At 41.3% G+C, this 18,626-nt stretch overlaps 1 protein-coding gene across 3 annotated transcripts in view; it reads left to right on the top strand.

Moving 5' to 3' along the window:
* The window catches only part of ZEB1 (zinc finger E-box binding homeobox 1), a 98,922-nt gene extending 93,466 nt beyond the window's left edge, over window positions 1-5,456 (top strand). For all 3 annotated transcript variants that reach the window (XM_056857955.1, XM_056857953.1, XM_056857954.1), the window contains exons 8-9: window positions 721-901; window positions 2,924-5,456. In XM_056857955.1, coding sequence (XP_056713933.1) covers window positions 721-901; window positions 2,924-3,483 — 741 coding nt within the window. In that variant the 3' untranslated portion in view covers window positions 3,484-5,456. The remainder of the gene's footprint in view (window positions 1-720; window positions 902-2,923) is intronic.
* The last annotated feature ends 13,170 nt before the right edge of the window (window positions 5,457-18,626 follow it).

An 18,626-nucleotide genomic window follows, 5' to 3' on the forward strand; every position in this document is an offset into this window, starting at 1 on the left:
TCATTATCTATTCAAGGTCGAATGCTTCATGTGAAAATAACTTTGATTTCCATCTACCCATTCTAATGCATTCTCATATTCTCTGTGTCGCCTTATTGTACTGCTGATGTGAATCTAAATGTAATCTGGTTTTACTACAAAAAATAAGTTTATCAATGGCTAATCATATTAATATTAAAACGTCCATCTGAGCCTTTAGTGTAAATATGTTAGAAATACATGCAGATCTATGAAAGAGAAGATAAGCCATTTTTAAACATGCACAAAAACATAATACTATATATACGGCAAATGAGTTATTGTTTTTTTGATATTTCCTTTTGTCAAAGTAGTGAAATAATGAACCATTTACTGCTAAAACCTTACTGCTAAAAAAAGGCTAAAAACCTTTAAAAGATTTTAATGAATACATGGGCCAAACTGTCTTGGTAAAGCTTTTCAGTCTATAATTTGTTTCCCTATGAAATGTCTCTTCTGGTTCTTCTTTTAGAATATATTTAGCCCCCAAGTAGCTGCTATTATTATAAGATGCAGATATTTCTGACTTTCCAGCTATTAGCAATGTTGGAATGGCAGGGTCATAAAGGGAAAGATGTCACTACACAAATAGTGGGTGCCTTAGCCAGGTGCAGAGACTAATACATGGCTTGTTACAAGTGTCCCTTAGTTGTGTACGCTGCATTTTATCAATTCTAAGAACTTTGTTCCTTAATTTCTTAGGATGAAAGACAAGACACTAGCTCAGAAGGGGTATCAAATGTGGAAGATCAGAATGATTCTGATTCCACACCACCGAAGAAGAAGATGAGAAAGACAGAAAACGGAATGTATGCTTGTGATTTGTGTGATAAAATATTCCAGAAGAGTAGCTCACTCTTAAGACATAAATACGAACACACAGGTATGTGAGCAACAAAATAAATGACTGAAGTGTATTGCTTTGGCCCGGATCATTACTCATAGGCAACAATACATTTGTCACAACTGTTGGTCTCAGATGGGGAGGTGCATCCCTCATTCATGTCAAAAGGAGTCACTAGCCACCTCAGTAGATGAGCAAGGTTATGCAGATGTGAGTGCCATTCAAGCAGCACATGTGCATCACTTACACATCTGTAGACATTTATCAAGTTATATGTAATTCACTGATTTTAATTATGACAAATGTCATGGGCCAAACTAGAAGGGAGCAGCCATATTTGTTTTTCGTGTGTCTTCCTCATTCAGACATAAAGCAAAGGGAGAATGGCCAAAGTGCAAAGCTGGGAATTAAAAATATAAGAACCAACAGAGTACAGCAAGGTAGAGAAGAAAGTTCAGCACCTGTTGCCTTCTGTTATGAAAATTAGATCTTTTGTCCTTCAACAGAACAGGCAAATGAAAAGCAAACATGGTTTCCACCATTGTGACCACAACATTTATGTCCATTTATGACTAACCAGCCTTAGTTCAGAACGGTGGCTTGGAATGGTGGACTCTAATCTGGAGAACCAGGTTTGATTCCCCACTCCTCCACATGAGCAGCAGGTGCTAATCTAGTGAACTAGGTTGGTTTCCCCACTCCTACACATGAAGCCAGCTGGGTGACCTTGGGCTAGTCACAGCTCTCTTAGAGCTCTCTCAGCCCCACCTACCTCACAGATGTTGTGGGGAGGGGAAGGGAAGGTGAGCCAGTTTGATTCTTCCTTAAGTGGTGGAGAAAATTGGCATATAAAAACCAACTCTTCTTCTTGTTATTCGTGCCAGAATTAATTTCAACAAGTGATCTTTCCTTTGGGATTCATACAGTAGTGGTCCATCTGAGTCATCACTTAACCCAACAGTTTCTAGGTTTTTCATTGAAGGGAATTATGGAATCATAGATTAGCAATAACTTACTGCTGTTTTTGGTTCTTTTATAAACCAGTCTTGGGCAACAGTTTCATGTTTTCAAAATTCGTTTCACTGCTCTGTTAATGCTTTTAATTGTCTTTCTTCTCTGGAACATTTGTTCTTCCTAGCCTTTGGTTCAATGGCAGACATTGTAGATACATAGTGGGGAGTATCACCTCACCTACTAGTTCTTTTCCAGCACTGGGCCAATTGTCTGAGCCCGACATACATAAATGTGCATGCATAGGCCCTTCCATACAGCCCAGAATACTGCCCCCCCCAAAGTGTCCCAATCTACTCTCTTGTATGCACACAGGGCTTGCTGCAGACGTTCATTTGACTGCATGGACATTTGGGGGTGCTCCCCTCTACCCACGTATGAGTCGCTGTATGAATCAGTGCTTGTGTGGGCCTCCCAGCTGTAACTGTCTACAAAGCCTAAACCCGCAAGAGACCACTGGCAGCTTCTTCCCCTGCTAAATTCCGCTCACATTCTGCAAATCTAGCAGGTGGAGCTACCCTTACCCTTCATTTTGACAGTTGTGAGAAGCAGCAACAGAGAGGAACTGCTTACAAAGCACTCTCTTCTATAATGGTGACCTGTTCAGTCAAAACGTATGTTAGGCCGTTTTCGTTTCTTCAGTCTTTGGTGAAATAATTTGCCCTCGTAGTTTAAGTTAAGAAATGACAAGGTTGTGCGGCAGGGTTTCCTTTGTATGTGAACTCAGTGAACAGATCCCAATGCAGCTAGTGCAAAAATAAGCATGGATGCGACATAGCGTTTCCACGAAAGGAGAAATATTCGCCCTCAATGCACAATTCTCGCTTCCTCCTGCCGCAGTCCAGAACACCCTGAAATTGTATTCCGGGGGATGGGAGCAGCATGTCAGAGGGGCGTTTTGAGCTACTGCAGGAGTGGGGAGGCCCGGAAGCTGTGCACCACGGGTGGGAATCACTCCATCGATGGAAATGCTCCGTTAAAGCCAAGCTGTAGGCATTAAGCTTACCATGGCTGCTAACATTTTGAAATTGTGTCGTTTTCTTTTTTCAGGTAAAAGACCTCACGAATGCAGCATCTGCAAAAAGGCGTTCAAACACAAACACCATTTGATCGAACACATGCGGCTGCACTCTGGGGAAAAGCCCTATCAATGTGACAAATGTGGCAAGCGTTTTTCGCATTCGGGGTCTTACTCCCAGCACATGAACCACCGCTACTCGTATTGCAAAAGGGAAGCAGAAGAGCGCGACGGCACGGAGCAGGAAGAGGCGGCGCAGGAGCACCTCAGCAATGACCCCACAGGGGCCGGGGCCTCTCCCTCGCCGCTCGACTCGGACGAGAGAGAGAGCTTGACGAGGGAGGAGGACGACGACAGCGAGAAAGAGGAGGAGGAGGAGGAAGACAAAGAGACGGAGGAGCCGCAAGAAGAAAAAGAAGGTGGGGAATTACGAGAGGAAGAGGAGGAGGAAGAGGAGGAGGAAGGGGAAGAAGAAGGCAAAACTGAAAGTAGCAGGAAGGGCGAAGAAGCTGTAAGTGAAGAAAGCCACGTGGAACAAGAAGTTATACCGAAAGAGGGGCAGATGTCGGATGAAGATGCAAATAAAGCTTAACAAACTGATAACGGGGTTTTGTATATCAAAAAGAAAGAAAGAAATCGCAGCTGGTAATGAAAGTTCTATACTCTACATGCTTTTCATGGAAGCACAGTGGCCTGTGCACTGTGATTCCTGTTCACTACTGTGTAAGAAAAATGAAATTAAAACACAGAAAATATAAAAATATATATATCCAGGTGTGCCTGAACCTCAAAACGTAGTAATTTTTCACACAGTTTTCAAAGTTTAGGAACAAGTTTGACATGAAACAGATTAGAAGAGATATGGTGACTCTGAAAGCAAAGATTTAACATGTTGTAGGAAACATGTTTTATTTGGTGTATGTTGGACATCAGTTCGTTTTTATCAGTATTAATTTTTCATTCTTTTTTGTTGGTTAATTTGTGTTGTTTTTTTCAACTGTACGATTGGGAGAGATTTATGTTTTAAAAAAAGTGATCAGTGAAAACAATTCTGCTAATTCCGCTTCAGTATTTTTATTATATTTTTTAAAATGTGAGAACTTCTGCACTACAGAATTCCCTTAAAGCAGAAAGGTATGATGCAGTTCCAAACAGTGCTTGACTACCTTTGTAAATTCAGCTTAGAGAAGGTAGCAATTTATGACATTTAGATGTTGTTAGTAGAACACGTTCTCATTTAAAGTGTATTGTTAGCCTTAAGGAAGCAGCTAATAGAAGAACTGAAGTTTCTTACTCATGTGGTTGAAAAAAAAATGTAGTTTGAAAAGATTTGTGGTGGAGTTCTGATTGCAGGGACTAACAGTGTTAATACTGGTGAGGACAGCTAAGTTGTCACAATCAGTGTTTGTAATTGTGTCTGGAATATGTAGTTTAAAAGAAACAATATGAAGGATATGACATGAAGCTTTGAATCTCCTTTGGCCTTATGCAAGACCTTGTGTGCTGTAAGTGCCATTTCTCAGTATTTTAAAGGCTCTGACCAGCCTTTCCTCCAATGTGTGGCCTAAAATAACTAGCATTTGTTGATTTGTATTAAACTTCTGTAAACTAAATCATGGGGGGGGGGTAACACTCAGCCATCAGATAAGTGAAAGCACTGGTACATTTCATAATGTTGTTCTTCAGTATTTTTTTAATTACTTGGGGGAATTTCTCTACAGTAATTAGGAAATTTCTAATCTGCTTTTATTGATTTCAATAATTTTTCAGACACATACATGATATATTATTGGGCTCATAAACGTTTCCAAATGTTAGTTATTCTGGACCCCATTTATTGACAATGTTAGCTGATTTTAACCTATCAGTATTATTTTATTTCTTTTAGTTTATAGCTCTGTGCAACATTTTGTACTGTATGTTTTCAAACCTGGCAGTATTAATACCCTTCTTACTGACATATGTACCTTTTTAGTTTTAGAAAACTTTTATATTTATGTGTCTTATTTTTATATTTCTTTATTTATTACACAGTGTAGTGTATAATACTGTAGTTTGTATTAATACAATAATATATTTTAGTATGAAAATTTGGAAAGTTGATAAGATTTAAAGTAGAGATGCAATTGGTTCTCTTGCATTGAGATTTGATTTAACAGTGTTATGTTAACATTTATACTTGCCTTGGACTGTAGAAGAGAAGAATTAAAATGGGAATGTATCAATTTTACAATTGCAATCAGTTCATTTTACCTTTTCCCAGTTTTTAATATAAAGCTCTTAAATTTTGAAATTCACTGTCTGACTAATAGCATGTTGCTCTGCAGTTTTATTAAGAGATTAGTCTAACCATTAAACACTCATTTCCTTAGTAAGCCAAGCTAGAGTAATCTTCTAAACAGTGTTGGGAACAATGTTTAACATTTCTGTGCCAATTTGTTCCTGTATTCATGTATGTGAGTTACAAATCTGAAACTTCATTTTTTTTTAAGTTCCTTGTTACATCCTGGTCATTTTCTAGTTTTCTACCAGACTCCCCATCTCACAATAAAAAGCATCAACAAGCCTGATTTACTGTCATTATTGAATTATAATGCAAGAAAACTATGGGGAAAGACCTGAAGTTTGTTCAGACACCCATTTCTGCCTAGCAACAGGAGTGACTTTCCTAGACAAGATTCCTTCACTGAAAGCTTGATAACTATATAAATGTAGTTGTGGGGAGACTCTGTTCTTTCCATAATTGTAGTCTTGACTTGGATAGCTTTGGTTATGCCCAATCTTGTTACATCTCAGAAGCTAAGCAGGGTTGGTTTTAGATAGTACTTGGTTGGGAGACCATAAAGGAAGTCCAGGGTTGTTATGCAGAGGCAGGCAATGGCAAACCACCTTTGTTTTTCTCTTGCTTGAAAACTCTACAGGGCTGCCATAAGTTGGCTACGACTGGACAACACTTTCCACCACTAGCCTCTTGTCCCATAGCAGATTGGATCAAAGCAGATTTTGCTCCAGCATCTGTCACTCTTAAGGGAAAGATTTTGATTTTTCTTCTAAAATGTATCTCTGCTCTTATGTTTTCATGTTCTAGCAAACATTTCCAGTACAAATGCATTCCACTTTGGTCAGGGGAAAGGGATTGCTCACCACAGATATTATCCAGATGTATGACTATTAGAAACCGTGTTATACTGAGCCTGACCATCAAGTGGCAAACCCAGTTCAGTATTGTCTTCTCCAGTGGTGGACCTACATTTTTGGGATCCTGAAGCTTGAATTGTTTTGGGGCCCCCGTTGCAACCAGCAATGAGGTCTGGGTAACCACTGTTATCTTCTTCAATGGGGTTGTTCTATGGCAGATGTATTGGTTCATTCTCTAATAGGTAGAAGGTCATTAGAGGGGGCTTGTTAGGATAAAGAGGTGAAAATCTGATTTTTGGTGTTAAAATGCACAAGCGAGACGAGTACAGCCTGAATTGAGAATTCAGATGTCTTTTTATGGTTCCAATTGTCTCTAGACGAAGGGCTGAGCTATAGAACTATTAAGCTGTGCACCAACAAAGGATCTGAGGAACCAGCTGCCAAAATATAGGCTATGAATAGGTTCTGGTGAGCTCAGTGAGCCCATATAGGTGGGGGTTCGGCCGCTGCAAGCCCCCGAGAAAATTTTGAAATTTGACCAATTACGGGGGCATTTTGAGGCCATATGAAATGGGTATTAGAGCATATTCTACGGTCAGTATTAAGTACTTCAACCCATTGGCTTATGATTCCATCACTAAAATAGCCTTATTTTAATAACACTTTAAAAAAACACCAATTCTGTTAAAAATTCACTCATTTTTAAAAAAGTTGCTTCTGGGTCCCTCCGGGATTAGGGGCCCTGAAGCTTAAACTTGATTAATTTCATAGTAGATCTACCACTGGTCTTCTCTGACTGGTAGCAGCCTATCCAGGTTTCTCAGTTCCTGCTACCTGAGGTTCTTTAACGAGAGCCTCTCAAATAAATACTTTGAACAGGTACACCCCAAATGTACATTCATCCACAGCGGCAACAGTATTGAACATGCTTCTGTCATCTTGTTTCAGGTTTTCCTGAAATAACTTGAGACACTTGGAAAACTTGCGAAACAGATTTGACTGGAAGCCGTGGCAGTGATGTTGTACAAGCAGTGATAGATCAACAGTATTGCTTCCACGTCTCTTGAGACAGTAGCCTCAGACTTGCCCAGTTCAAGCTTGTGGGGCGACAAGTCTGTTAGAACAAGCATATGTTGCATACAGACAAATGGATTAATTTAGTGGTTTAGTGGGTGTTACAAGGTCAACAGCTAAAGTAGCAACCACACATCTGTTTCTGGTGTGTATTTAGATTTACAAGAATAACTAGATGAAATCTTGCTGAGATACCTTATAAAGCAGTTCTTTTGTTTTCTTATTTCAGTGTCATGTTACAAGTTCTGTTGAATTTTGGAAAGTGAATTATCTCATGTCCCTGCTATGAGAACCAGTGTGGTGTAGTGGTTAGGAGTGGTGGACTCCAATCTGGAGAACCGAGTCTGATACCCCTCTCCTCACACAATAGCGGTGGACTCTAATCTGGTGAACCAAGTTTGTTTCCCCACTCCTCCACATGAAGTCTGCAGGGTGACATTGGGCTAGTCTCAGTTCTCTCAGAACTCTCAACCTCACCTACCTCACAAGGTGTCTGTTGTGGGGAGAGGAAGGGAAGGTTGTAAGCCGGTTTGATTCTCCTTAAAAGGTAGAAAAAATCAGCATATTAAAACCAGCTCTTCTTCTTCTATACAAAAATAAGAGGTACACAGTTTTCTAAAAATGGTAATACACGACACTTGTAAAATGTTCCAGTATTTCCTGTGGCATGGCATAGTTCAGCTATACCTTTCTGTCCACTCAAAGCATTTTGACATAAATGTCATGTCCATTGTGTTCTATCTCATTTCACACCATTTTACCTACCATTAAACATGCAAAGCGTGCTGTTCCTATATAAGAGAATTTCTTTTGATGATTAGATGTTATATGTGTACCCCTTGTGATATGAATGAGTGGCTACTTAACTAATAGACTTAATTGAAGTAAAAAGCTGAACACTTTTCTTTAGAGATAAGCTGGGAATTAGTATTTAAACAGAGTATAAGGGTAAACTGGCTTTACACATACTGTAATCATAACATAAATAGCTTAAGACTTCCTTAGTACAAAAGTAACTTTGTACCTTTAAAAACTGCATTATATTTCCCATGTTCACAGAGCAATTTAAAGTCTCTTCCATTGGGTCTTTATTAAATTATGGCCCCATAATTTACATTTTGCCATATTGGTAGGAAGAAATTGCTTTGGAAAAACAAAGTAAATGTAAGAAATTTGAAGAGTCATTAATAACAATATTTCATTTTAATCCCACTATTCCCAAAAAGAGTTCACAGTGGTATAATGCACACATTAATGTATAAAGCCACCTTATGCTGAATCAGATCATTTGTCTATTGAGGTCAGTGTTGTCTACTCTGAATGCTAAAACCAGTACTTAGCCAGGCACATTAGCTTTAGCACCTGTTGTGACTTCTACAACTAGAGAGAGCCAGCATGGTGTAATGGTTAAGAGTGGTGGTTTGGAGCAGTGGACTCTAAGCTGGAGAAATAGGTTTGATTCCCCACTCCTCCACAAGAGCAGCAGACACTGATCTGGTGAACCAGATTGGCTTCCCCACTCCTACACATGAAGTCAGCTGGGTGACCTTGGGCTAGTCCCAGTTCTCTCAGAACTCTCTCAGCCTCACCTACCTCACAAGGTGTCTCTTATGGAGAGAGGAAGGGAAGGCGATTGTGTGCTGGTTTGATTCTCCTTAAAAGGTTGAGAAAATCAGCATATAAAAACCAACTTTTTCTAGTGCCTTCAAACCCGCTTCAAAGTTGAGAACCACAGCATTATGTCAGCAGAAAGGCTGACTCAATTCAGTGTGACTAGGGTTGCCAACCTCCAGGTACCAGCTGAAGATCTCCTGCTATTACAACTGATCTCCAGCTGATAGAAATCAGTTCACCTGGAGAAAATAGCTGCTTTGGCAATTGGGTAGGCCCAGCTTTGTATGATGCTCACTCGCATGCACTCTTCCCATTTCTAGGGTTTGCCAGCTCCAGGTTGGGAAATACCTGGAGATTTTTGGGGCAGAGCCTGAGGAGGGCGGGGTTTGGGGAGGGGAGGAACTTCAATGCCATAGAGTCCAATAGTTAAAGCGGCCACTTTCTTCAGGTGAACTGATCTCTATCAGCTGGAGATCAGTTGTAATAGGAGATCTCCAGCTACTACCTGGAGGTTGGCAACCCTAAACACTGCTCTGGTCTATTGGTTGATCCAATGTCACGTTATTGTTCTGGAGTTCGGCAACCCTACCCCTTTCCCTTTTGTCAAATATAGCTGGGGGGGTATGACCCAGAGTAGTAGGCCAACATGGGGTAGGGGCTTTGTACTCCTTTCCCCACTGGCCTTTTTCTTCTAAAAATTATTCTTCCCAGCTGCTATCCCCCTAGAGAAAAATAAAAGCAGGGGCCAGGCCCCAAGAAGAAATCCCAGTGTCCTTTGCTTCAGCTCATCACAGCATTTAATATCAGAGAAAAATTTCTTGGAACTGAGCATTGCAATGCTTTTGCCCTTCCTTTTGGTGTGAAAAGAGCATAGATTGCACCCCAATGAAAGATTAGACATCTGTTTGCAGTGACAGGCTTGTGCGAGGCCCAGTACTAAAGTCAGCTGAATATGCAAAGGATTCTTTGAAACATCACACGCAGAAAGGGCAGGTTACCTTTCTTAAATGCCATTTTAAAACTATGGTGTGTTTTTTTAACTGCAAGTGGCAAAACACTTTCAGGGGAAATAAGTCTGACAGACAACAGAGTGTGGAAGCAAAACAGGTAAGACCTGATTTTGCGTTATTTCCCTGAACAGGTGTTGGTGAAAGATAACGCGTTTCTGAGCGTTTGAAATGAAATAAAGGTTTTAATAAAAAGGTGTGCATGCTCTATGATTTGGAATATTCGTCAGCGGGAAAGTCAGAAAGCTCTTCCTAAATAGCAGCTTCTGCTGAGTAGCCCCGTACCAGTGAGTATTGCCAAACTGACCAATACTGCTAAGCAATGTAACATTTCTAATGTGCCCTTTTCTCTAAGGAACCGGGAGAGAAATGTACAGCCGTGCTGCTCGCTCATTTTATCCTGGCATCTCAACAATCCTGAGAGCTTGGTTCGTCTGGAAAAGAAGGATGTTCCTTAGCCCATCCTGAGCTGAGCAGGGAGCTGAACTTGCTTGGTGTGCTAGATCCAGGTCCAGTGCTGGTGTGTTAAACTGAGGGCCGTGACTTCCTTTATAGAGTCAGTCTATAAAGAGAGCCAGCATGGTGCGGTGGTTCGGAGCGGTGGACTCTGATCTGGCTAACCGGGTTTGATTCCCCACTCCTCCACATGAGCAGCGGAGGCTAATCTGGTGAACTGGGTTGGTTTCCCCACTCCTCCACACGAAGCCAGCTGGGTGACCTTGGGCAAGTTACAGTTCTGTTAGAGCTCTCTCAGCCTCACCTACCTCACAGGGTGTCTGTTGTGGGGAGGGGAAGGCAATAGTAAGCTAGTTTGAGTGTTAAGTGGTAGAGAAAGTTGGCATATAAAAACCAACTCTTCTTCTATCTCAAGTTGGGTCTTCCTCTTTTCCTGCCGCCTTCTGGGAGAGCAGTTCCAGAGCAGTTCATTATTCCCGTACTGGAAACTTTCCCAAAACATTGAGAGGACACTGACCACATGTTTGCAGGACGTGGGGTGGTGGCGGCATTACAGTGTCATTCACATGTGTTCATTTGAAACTATGCAAATGTCTATGCACCTAAAAACTCATGTCTTCAAAAATGGGCTCCTGATCATGGAGGGAGCCACACACTTGCATGCACTTAGGAGCTTTACATGCCCTCAAATGTGTGTAAATTGTGGCAGAGCTGGCAAGCCTGCCGCTGCACGCCCATTACATGTTCAGTCTGTGTTGTGTGGAAAGGGCTCTTGAGTGATCAGTCTGCCGGCCCCAAAATAATGGTTTCTGGGACTCCTTATGAAGCTGCCTAAAAGATTGCTACATAAACTATTGCAGATTAATGATGGTTAAATGTAGGTGTGGGATCATGGAGAAGTATGTGATGTCCCATGCCAGCTTCTTTTGATTAAACCATCTGGTTTTGCAAATTATAATTCTGTTAGGGTTGACAGCTCCCTCTTTGCCACTGGCAGGAGGTTTTCAGGGCGGAGCCTGTGGAGGGACTTCAATGCCATAGAGTCCAATTGCCAAAGCGGCCATTTTCCCCAGGTGAACTGATCTCTGTTGGCTGGAGATCAGTTGAAATAGCAGGAGATCTCCAGCTACTACCTGGAAGTTGGCAACCCTAATTACTACTCTGGTCCATTGGTTGATCCAAGGTCACATTATCTCTCTAGACTGTATTCTTCCCTTACCGCTTGGGAAATTTCTGAAAATTTTCTCACTTTGTTCTTTATTCAGTATACGTGTCCAAGCAATTACAGTTTCTGCGGCATGACATCAGATGTCATTTTTAGCCAGTATTCCGAGTTCTTGCTTTGTATTGATCCTCCATGTGGTTTTACCCACTTATGAATGGCTAAATCTGGCCACCACAAGGCAACCCATAACAAAAGTGTCTTGGTTCTTCTCAAAGATACTCAGAATTTGGTGCAGTGCCCAGGCAAAGGTTTAAAATAGTCCACTACAGCCAAGATTATGCCTCTTTAATGGCAGCAAGGGAGGCATTAACAATAAGCCACTTAGGAGGAGGGGCTGTGGCTCAGTGGCAGAGCATCTGCTTGGCATGCAGAAGGTCCCAGGTTCAATCCTCGGCATCTCCAGTAAGGACCAGGGAGTAGGTGATGTGAAAGACCCTGGAGAGCCGCTGCCATTCTGAGCAGACAATATTGACTTTGATGGACCAAGGGTCTGGCTTAGTATAAGGCAACTTAATGTGTTCACTCTCCTCAATTCTGTTGTATGGTTCAATTCAAGGTCCTGGTACTAGCCTTTAAACCTTTTCGTGGCCTACTGATAGTTCTGATCATTCCTGCTTGCCAACAGATCAGAGCTGTGATGGCCAGGAACCATGATTTTAGAGATGATTCCTACTGGGGGTGTCATGCTCCTTAGAGGTACAAAAAACAACCCTCTTTGCTTAGTTTCTGCTGGGGTTGTAAAAAAAATTCAAAGCAAGCTTTTATATGTAGATTAAAGATTTTGTTTAGTTGGATGTTGCTCTCATGTTGTTTTAGAAGTAAGCTGTTTTGTTTTTCTGTAATTTTTTGATATGATTTTAGTAGGTTTCTCTCTTATGCGTTGTTTGTTTTTATCATGTTGGATGGTGAAAGCTATCCTGAGCAGGAGAGAAAGGCTGGATCCCAATCTTCAAAATAAATAAATAATGGCTGGAAATAATGATTGCTTTGGTATTTCTCCAGTATTTCCAGAGTCACATGATGACTCAGCCTGCCTACCTTACAACTGAAATAATTGGAAAATACAGTTCATCCCAGGTTCACAAAATTACCCCCTTAGAGAAAAATATCCCCTTCCAAGCTTAATTCCAAGATTACCAATATAAATGTACAGTCAAATAAAATCTAGTGTGGTTCCACTGAGAGAGCAAATATAAACTAAGATTAATAGTAGTTAGAGTTTCTGTCAAAAAGGATTGTGATGTGACAACCATGGCCAGGAACATATCATGTCGGTGCTATCACTAGGGTTACCAGGTCCCTCTTTGCCACCGGCAGCAGGTTTTTGGGGGCGGATCCTGAGGAGGGTGGTGTTTGGGGAGGGGAGAGACTTAAATGCCATAGAATCCAATTGCCAAAGCGACCATTTTCTCCAGGTGAACTGATCTCTATTGGTTGGAGATCAGTTGTAATAGCGGGAGATCGCCAGCTAGTACCTGGAGGTTGGCAACCCTAGCTATCACACATTCTGAGGGAGGCGGGCTATAGGTTGCAACCGCCCCATTGCCCATTTATGCATGTTCTCCAAAATGCCTTGGAAGATCAGGTCTCCTCCGTGCGCATCTGAGACTGAGTTCTGTTGCATGAAGTGGCTTCTATAATTCTCTGTACATTCTCCCCTGCTGGGATTATTCACGTTCTGGCAAATCTCTGTTCCTGGCATTAAAAAGAAAAGTCTGTGTGGGTGGCTGGGCAAAGGCCAGACATTCCTCCAACTGGTCAAACTGAGGAGCCTAATGGTATCCCTTGTTCGGATTGGAACTCTCTCGCTCCTGTCCAGCCATCCAATTCACCTGCCACACCCAAACGCCATGCAAACAGGGCAGTCGCTTGGTTTCCACTCCTTTTATCATTCCGGTGTGAATTCAGCAGTGCCACACTTTCCTCACTGCCATAAAAAAAAAAAAAAAAACACGCAGAGGCGCTAATTTCCCGTTTCAAAGACATAAATAGAACATTTAAAAGCTAGAAATTTGGCCCAAGGAATTTGTTATTAATTTTTTCCTCTTTAGATGTCGGTTCTGTTTTTCTAGCAGCACTTGCCATGAAAAAAAAAAAGATCTGTCTAAAAGCAACATTTGGCAGCTAGCACCATAATGTGGTTTAATAAGATAATTTGCCTGTCACGTTTGTTGCTGCGGTATTTCCATCCTCCTCCTTAATATACAGAATCTCACTGCTGCGAATATTCCTATTGAACTCTGGGTTTCTCAGCCGCAATTAGCCTACCATCAAAACTGTATTAAACAAATACTGCATCTTTCTCGTGAGGGTGAACTCCTAAAGCCCCTCAGCTGGCCGTGTCTTTTCAGCTGGTTGCGGACAGATGGCAGAAATGTATGAAAATGTTTTGGGAAAGCTGTTGCATAGCGATAAAGGCAACGACAACAGAAGTTAACACCAACCACATGTAGAAAGGGTTTCTTCCAAGCCTGTAGGGAAAGGATGTTTTCAAGTTAATATTTCAAGCAATCTTTCATGCGACAGACCACCGGACCTCACGGAAGTAGCTCGTTCTTTCAGCTTGCTCACTGTAACGAACCTCTGTTCATATATCGTAAAACAAGTCTACCTATTTTCGTTTGTCAAATGTCGGAGGGTATGATTTAACACTTCCCGAGTCTTTCCTGTAGAAAACCTTATCATGGCAAAATGATATTTATCCAGCTCTACCCTGGCTTTCAGGGACCATTTTATCAAAGTCATAAGATTGTCCCCATGTCTCCCTTGCCGCATCACATAGACACGTTAGATCCATTACTCATTCTCTCTAATAATGGAAATCTATACGTCAAGATTAGGTTTACATCCTCCACCATACCATATAGAAAAACCATTTTAATTAACTGCAGAAAATACTTGAATCTGCCAATTTTTCGTCTATAGAACACTTGCTTTTGAGATTTTGAAATGTTTGGAGCCAGTGCTGTAAAATATGCTATCACTCTAAGTAAATAAGATTTCATAGCCTCTGTCCTCTGAAGGTTTCATATGTAATTATTTAAAAGAGCAATTTGCAATAACTGACTGGAAGACAGTTTGGGTTAATTGGTGCAGTAGAATCTCATAATGCATTCAGACATTAATAATAGCTTCTAACTTGCATGATTATTTGTTTTGCTCTGTTGATAAAGTGGTGTCCTCAAATGCCTTTTAAAGACTTTTTCTGTCATTTCTAATAAGCTCCTAAATGAGCAAACTGAAACAGTTAAGCTATTTTGCACAAACGGGAAGTTCTGTTGAACTGGCTTTCTTTCTTTCTTTCTTTCTTTCTTTCTTTCTTTCTTTCTTTCTCTTTCTTTCTTTCTTTCTTTCTTTCTTTCGATCTGAAGCCACTTATGTCCTCTTGATGATGGATGAAGGTAAAGCTAAAATATCTGACATGTAGGAGCAACTTTATGGATTAGAGGCTGTCAATTGATTTATGGGGTTTTGTTTTGAGTTCAGCTGTCCTGCTTTTAACTAATTGATTGATCTGGTTAAAAATAAGCACCCCGGTATCTCCATACAAGGGGCTGATTCCAGGATATCGAATGCAAATGACAGTTTCTCAGAGCTACAAAACATGGATAGCCTTATTGCAGATTGGGCCATAGGCAGATTTGCAAGGGTGTGGCTTTGTTTAAAATCCCACATTTAAGATGTAATACTGCCATTGCAGTGATTAGTCGGTTTACACCTTGTATGAATTATTTAAAACTTTTTGCCCCCTTTTGTCACAGAGACTCAAGCAGCTTATAATGAATTATGGATTGGTTAGAAAGGTTTTGTTCAACTAATGATAGCATACTCTTTAGCTGCATGAAGCCTCCTACTGTTGGAACACACCTCTTCCCTGAGAGGAAGGCCCAGTGCACCCAAGGAAGATTTCATGGTTAAGTACAATGGAACTTTTGGATGCCATCCTATGTATCATATTGCAAATAAAATGCATTGAATCTGGTCAGCTCTTTCACTCAGACTTGCACATTCTGCCTCTTTACTACAGCTCCTATCCCTCATGGTTTTTTGGACCGGTTCACAGCTCACTTATGGTGGCCCCGCAGGGTTTTCAAGGCAAGAGGCGTCCAGAGGTGGTTTGCCATTGCCTGCCTCCGCGTCATGACCCTGGTATTCCTTGAAGGTTGCTCATCCAAATACTAAACAGGGCTGCAATTATGGCTAAAATGACCAATTTAGCAAACAGTGATCAACATTATGAGTGGTTTTATGAAAACTGGAAATTTTACTATCAATACGTAAATGATTAATCATAGAAGATGTCAGAAGGAAAGAATTGATATTAAATTTGATATCTTTACTGACTATTTTTTAAAACCGGGGAAACTAGTTATGTGTAAACCATGTGCCGCAAAACACAAACATGTGTATGTAACAAATCTCTTTTTGCATTCTTTTTTGTGACTGTTTTCCCTTCCCTGTACTTCCCTTTTCCCTTCCCTTCTATATTAAAAAATAAATAAAACTTGGGGAAAAACAAATACTAAACAGGGCTGATCCCGCTTAGCTTCTGAGATCTGATGAGATCAAGCTATTCTGGGGCTGTCCAGGTAAGGGTACATCTCCCTCTCTCTCTCTCTCTCTCTCTCTCTCTCATATCAGCATGCATTGCATCTTTAGATCATTGTGCACGTTTCATTTGCTGCAGTTTTAAGAGTCCTCAAAAGAGCTCCAGTAGGCTTGGGACATGGCAGTGAACATGAAGTCCTGCTGTCCTCTTGAGATGGTGAGCATACTCAAAGCACCTGCTGAAGCTCAGGCAGGTGAGCAGAGCCAGGCTGGCCTCCTGCTGTCCTCTATCTCCCAGGCCCTGGCATTCCAGTTATTATCAACAAAAGCACAAATCAGGGCCAGAGCCTGGGAGATGAGGCACTGACACGTCGACTCTATCAGGTGGTGGAGGTCTAGGACTTGTGCAGAGGTCAGGGCAGAGCTTCTCCACTTGAAGCAGTGCTTGAGTCAGAATTCAGACCACTGCATTGAGACAGTGGGAAACATCAGCATATTTCGAGCTGTTAAATATTTCCCACTCCTCCTTCTGTCCAGGAAGTAAATAAATAACTAAAACCGTGCCATATTAAAGATCAGACAAGGCTGCTGGCCACAATGGAGGGAGCCGGAGAATCATTAAAGCAGCCCTCAATATAGGAATGTTTAAACACCTGCTGGTTCAGCTCACATCCCTCTTTGCCAGTTGCAAACAGAGATCTAATTTTTCGACAATCAGTTCTATAGTTCGTTGATCCGTTCGACAGCATTGTTTCATTGTATTCCTTACAACCATGCAGTACAGTACAATTGACTTTTCGCATACGGGCGTTCTCTCATGCAGCCCAATTGAGTTCTACTACCACCCCCATCCTTGCTGAATATGTGTTCTGCTGACCGGGCAATAGTTTAAATAGACAATTAAATCACTCATTAAATCACTCACAAATCATTTAAGTCCGTCATCAATTAATGCTGTGTTTCAATAAAATCCTACTCTTCGGTGTCCATCTACATAGTGGAGATAACGGCTGCTGATCGGTTTGAATTGGTAGCATGTTTGCACATGCACAGTTTTGGGAAAACCCAATGCCAACCAGTTTGGCAGGCATTTTGAGCTGCTGAATAGTCTGAGTGATTGTTTGTGGGGCTTAAAAGACAGGACGCAAGTTTAATTGCAAGGGTACATGGTTCGTTTTTGCGCTGCTGTAGTTAAAGTTTTAAATTTGGTGAGGATACTGAAAATTTCATACATTCAACAGCCATGAAAGCTTGAGCACAATAAATGTGTTAGTCTTTAAGACATCATAAGACTTTGTTCCTGCTATAACAACACACTATTATTACAATTTCTTGGAATTCCCTAACAAAATTCTCTTTTAAAAGACCATATATTGTTTTGTCCATTGGGGTTGTACATGAACCAATACTTCTGTTAATGATGATCACAACATTTGTATTAATACATATAAATACGGATTGGAAAATATCTGGAGATTTGGGGGATCAAGCCTGAGGAAGGTGGGGTTTGGGGATGGAAGGGACTTCAATGGGGTATAATGCCATAGAGTCCACCTTCCAAAGCAGGCATTTTCCCCAGATGAACTGATCTCTGTCTTCAGCTGCCACCTGGAGGTTGGCAACTTGTTCAGCCCTACATAAATAGAACACACATTGTATTTGGGTCTTACAACTTGATTTCTTTTGGATGTTAAATTTATCATTCAGGTGAATGTTATGGAACGTATGGTGAAATCTAGAAAAATGATCAGGCAATAAACAAGGCCAGCTATCTTAGATGAGTTTAGCATCCTAAGTAAAAATATAGAGGTAAGTATCAGCCATGCAGGATAGGAACTGAAAGCAGATATACCAAGATATATAGGGTTGGGGAAAGCAACAGTTAAGCAATTTCTGACACAGGGAGTCAGAATGGCCACACAGATCAGGATATTTTAATACGAAGGCAAAATAGATCCAGCAAACATTATATAACCTTGAAAAGCAAGAATGTTTTTAATGTCTTGACCTTCTAGCATGGCTCGGGGATAGTTCTATCTATCCATGGAGTACGCCCAAAAATCTAGCACCCTGGATGCCAATACTAATTTGCTAGAGAAGGAAAAGAAGAAACCTAAGAACACAAGAAGAGCCCTGCTTGATCAGACCAGTGGTCCATCTAATCCAGCATAGTTTCACCCAGCAGCTGACCAGTTGCCCTGGAGGGTCAACAAACACTGTGCAGAGGCCAACGCCTTCCTCTGATGCTGCCTCCCAACACCGATATCCAGAGGTTTTCTGCTTCTGTATAAAGGTTCCCTTAAATCACCATATCATTGATGGACCTATCCTTCATGCCTAAGCCCCTATGAAAGCCAACCATGCTATGCCCACTGGCAATGAATTCCATCACTCATTGGGTAAAGAAGTATTTCCTTTTGTGAAATGAAGGTGATGGCCAATGAGTAGGGTTGCCAGGTCCTTCTTCACCACCAGTGGGAGGTTTTTGAGGTGGAGCCTAAGGAGGGCAGGGTTTGGGGAGGGGAGGGACTTCAATGCTATGCAGTCCAATTGCCAAAGTGGTCATTTTCTCCAGGGGAACTGATCTCTATCTGCTGGAGATCACTTGTGCTGATTGGTGGAGTAACCAGGCATTGGAACGCTGTATCTCTGTAACCTATTTGAATACCACAG

Source organism: Euleptes europaea, chromosome 11 (genome assembly GCF_029931775.1).
Source record: "Euleptes europaea isolate rEulEur1 chromosome 11, rEulEur1.hap1, whole genome shotgun sequence".
NCBI lineage: Eukaryota > Metazoa > Chordata > Lepidosauria > Squamata > Sphaerodactylidae > Euleptes > Euleptes europaea.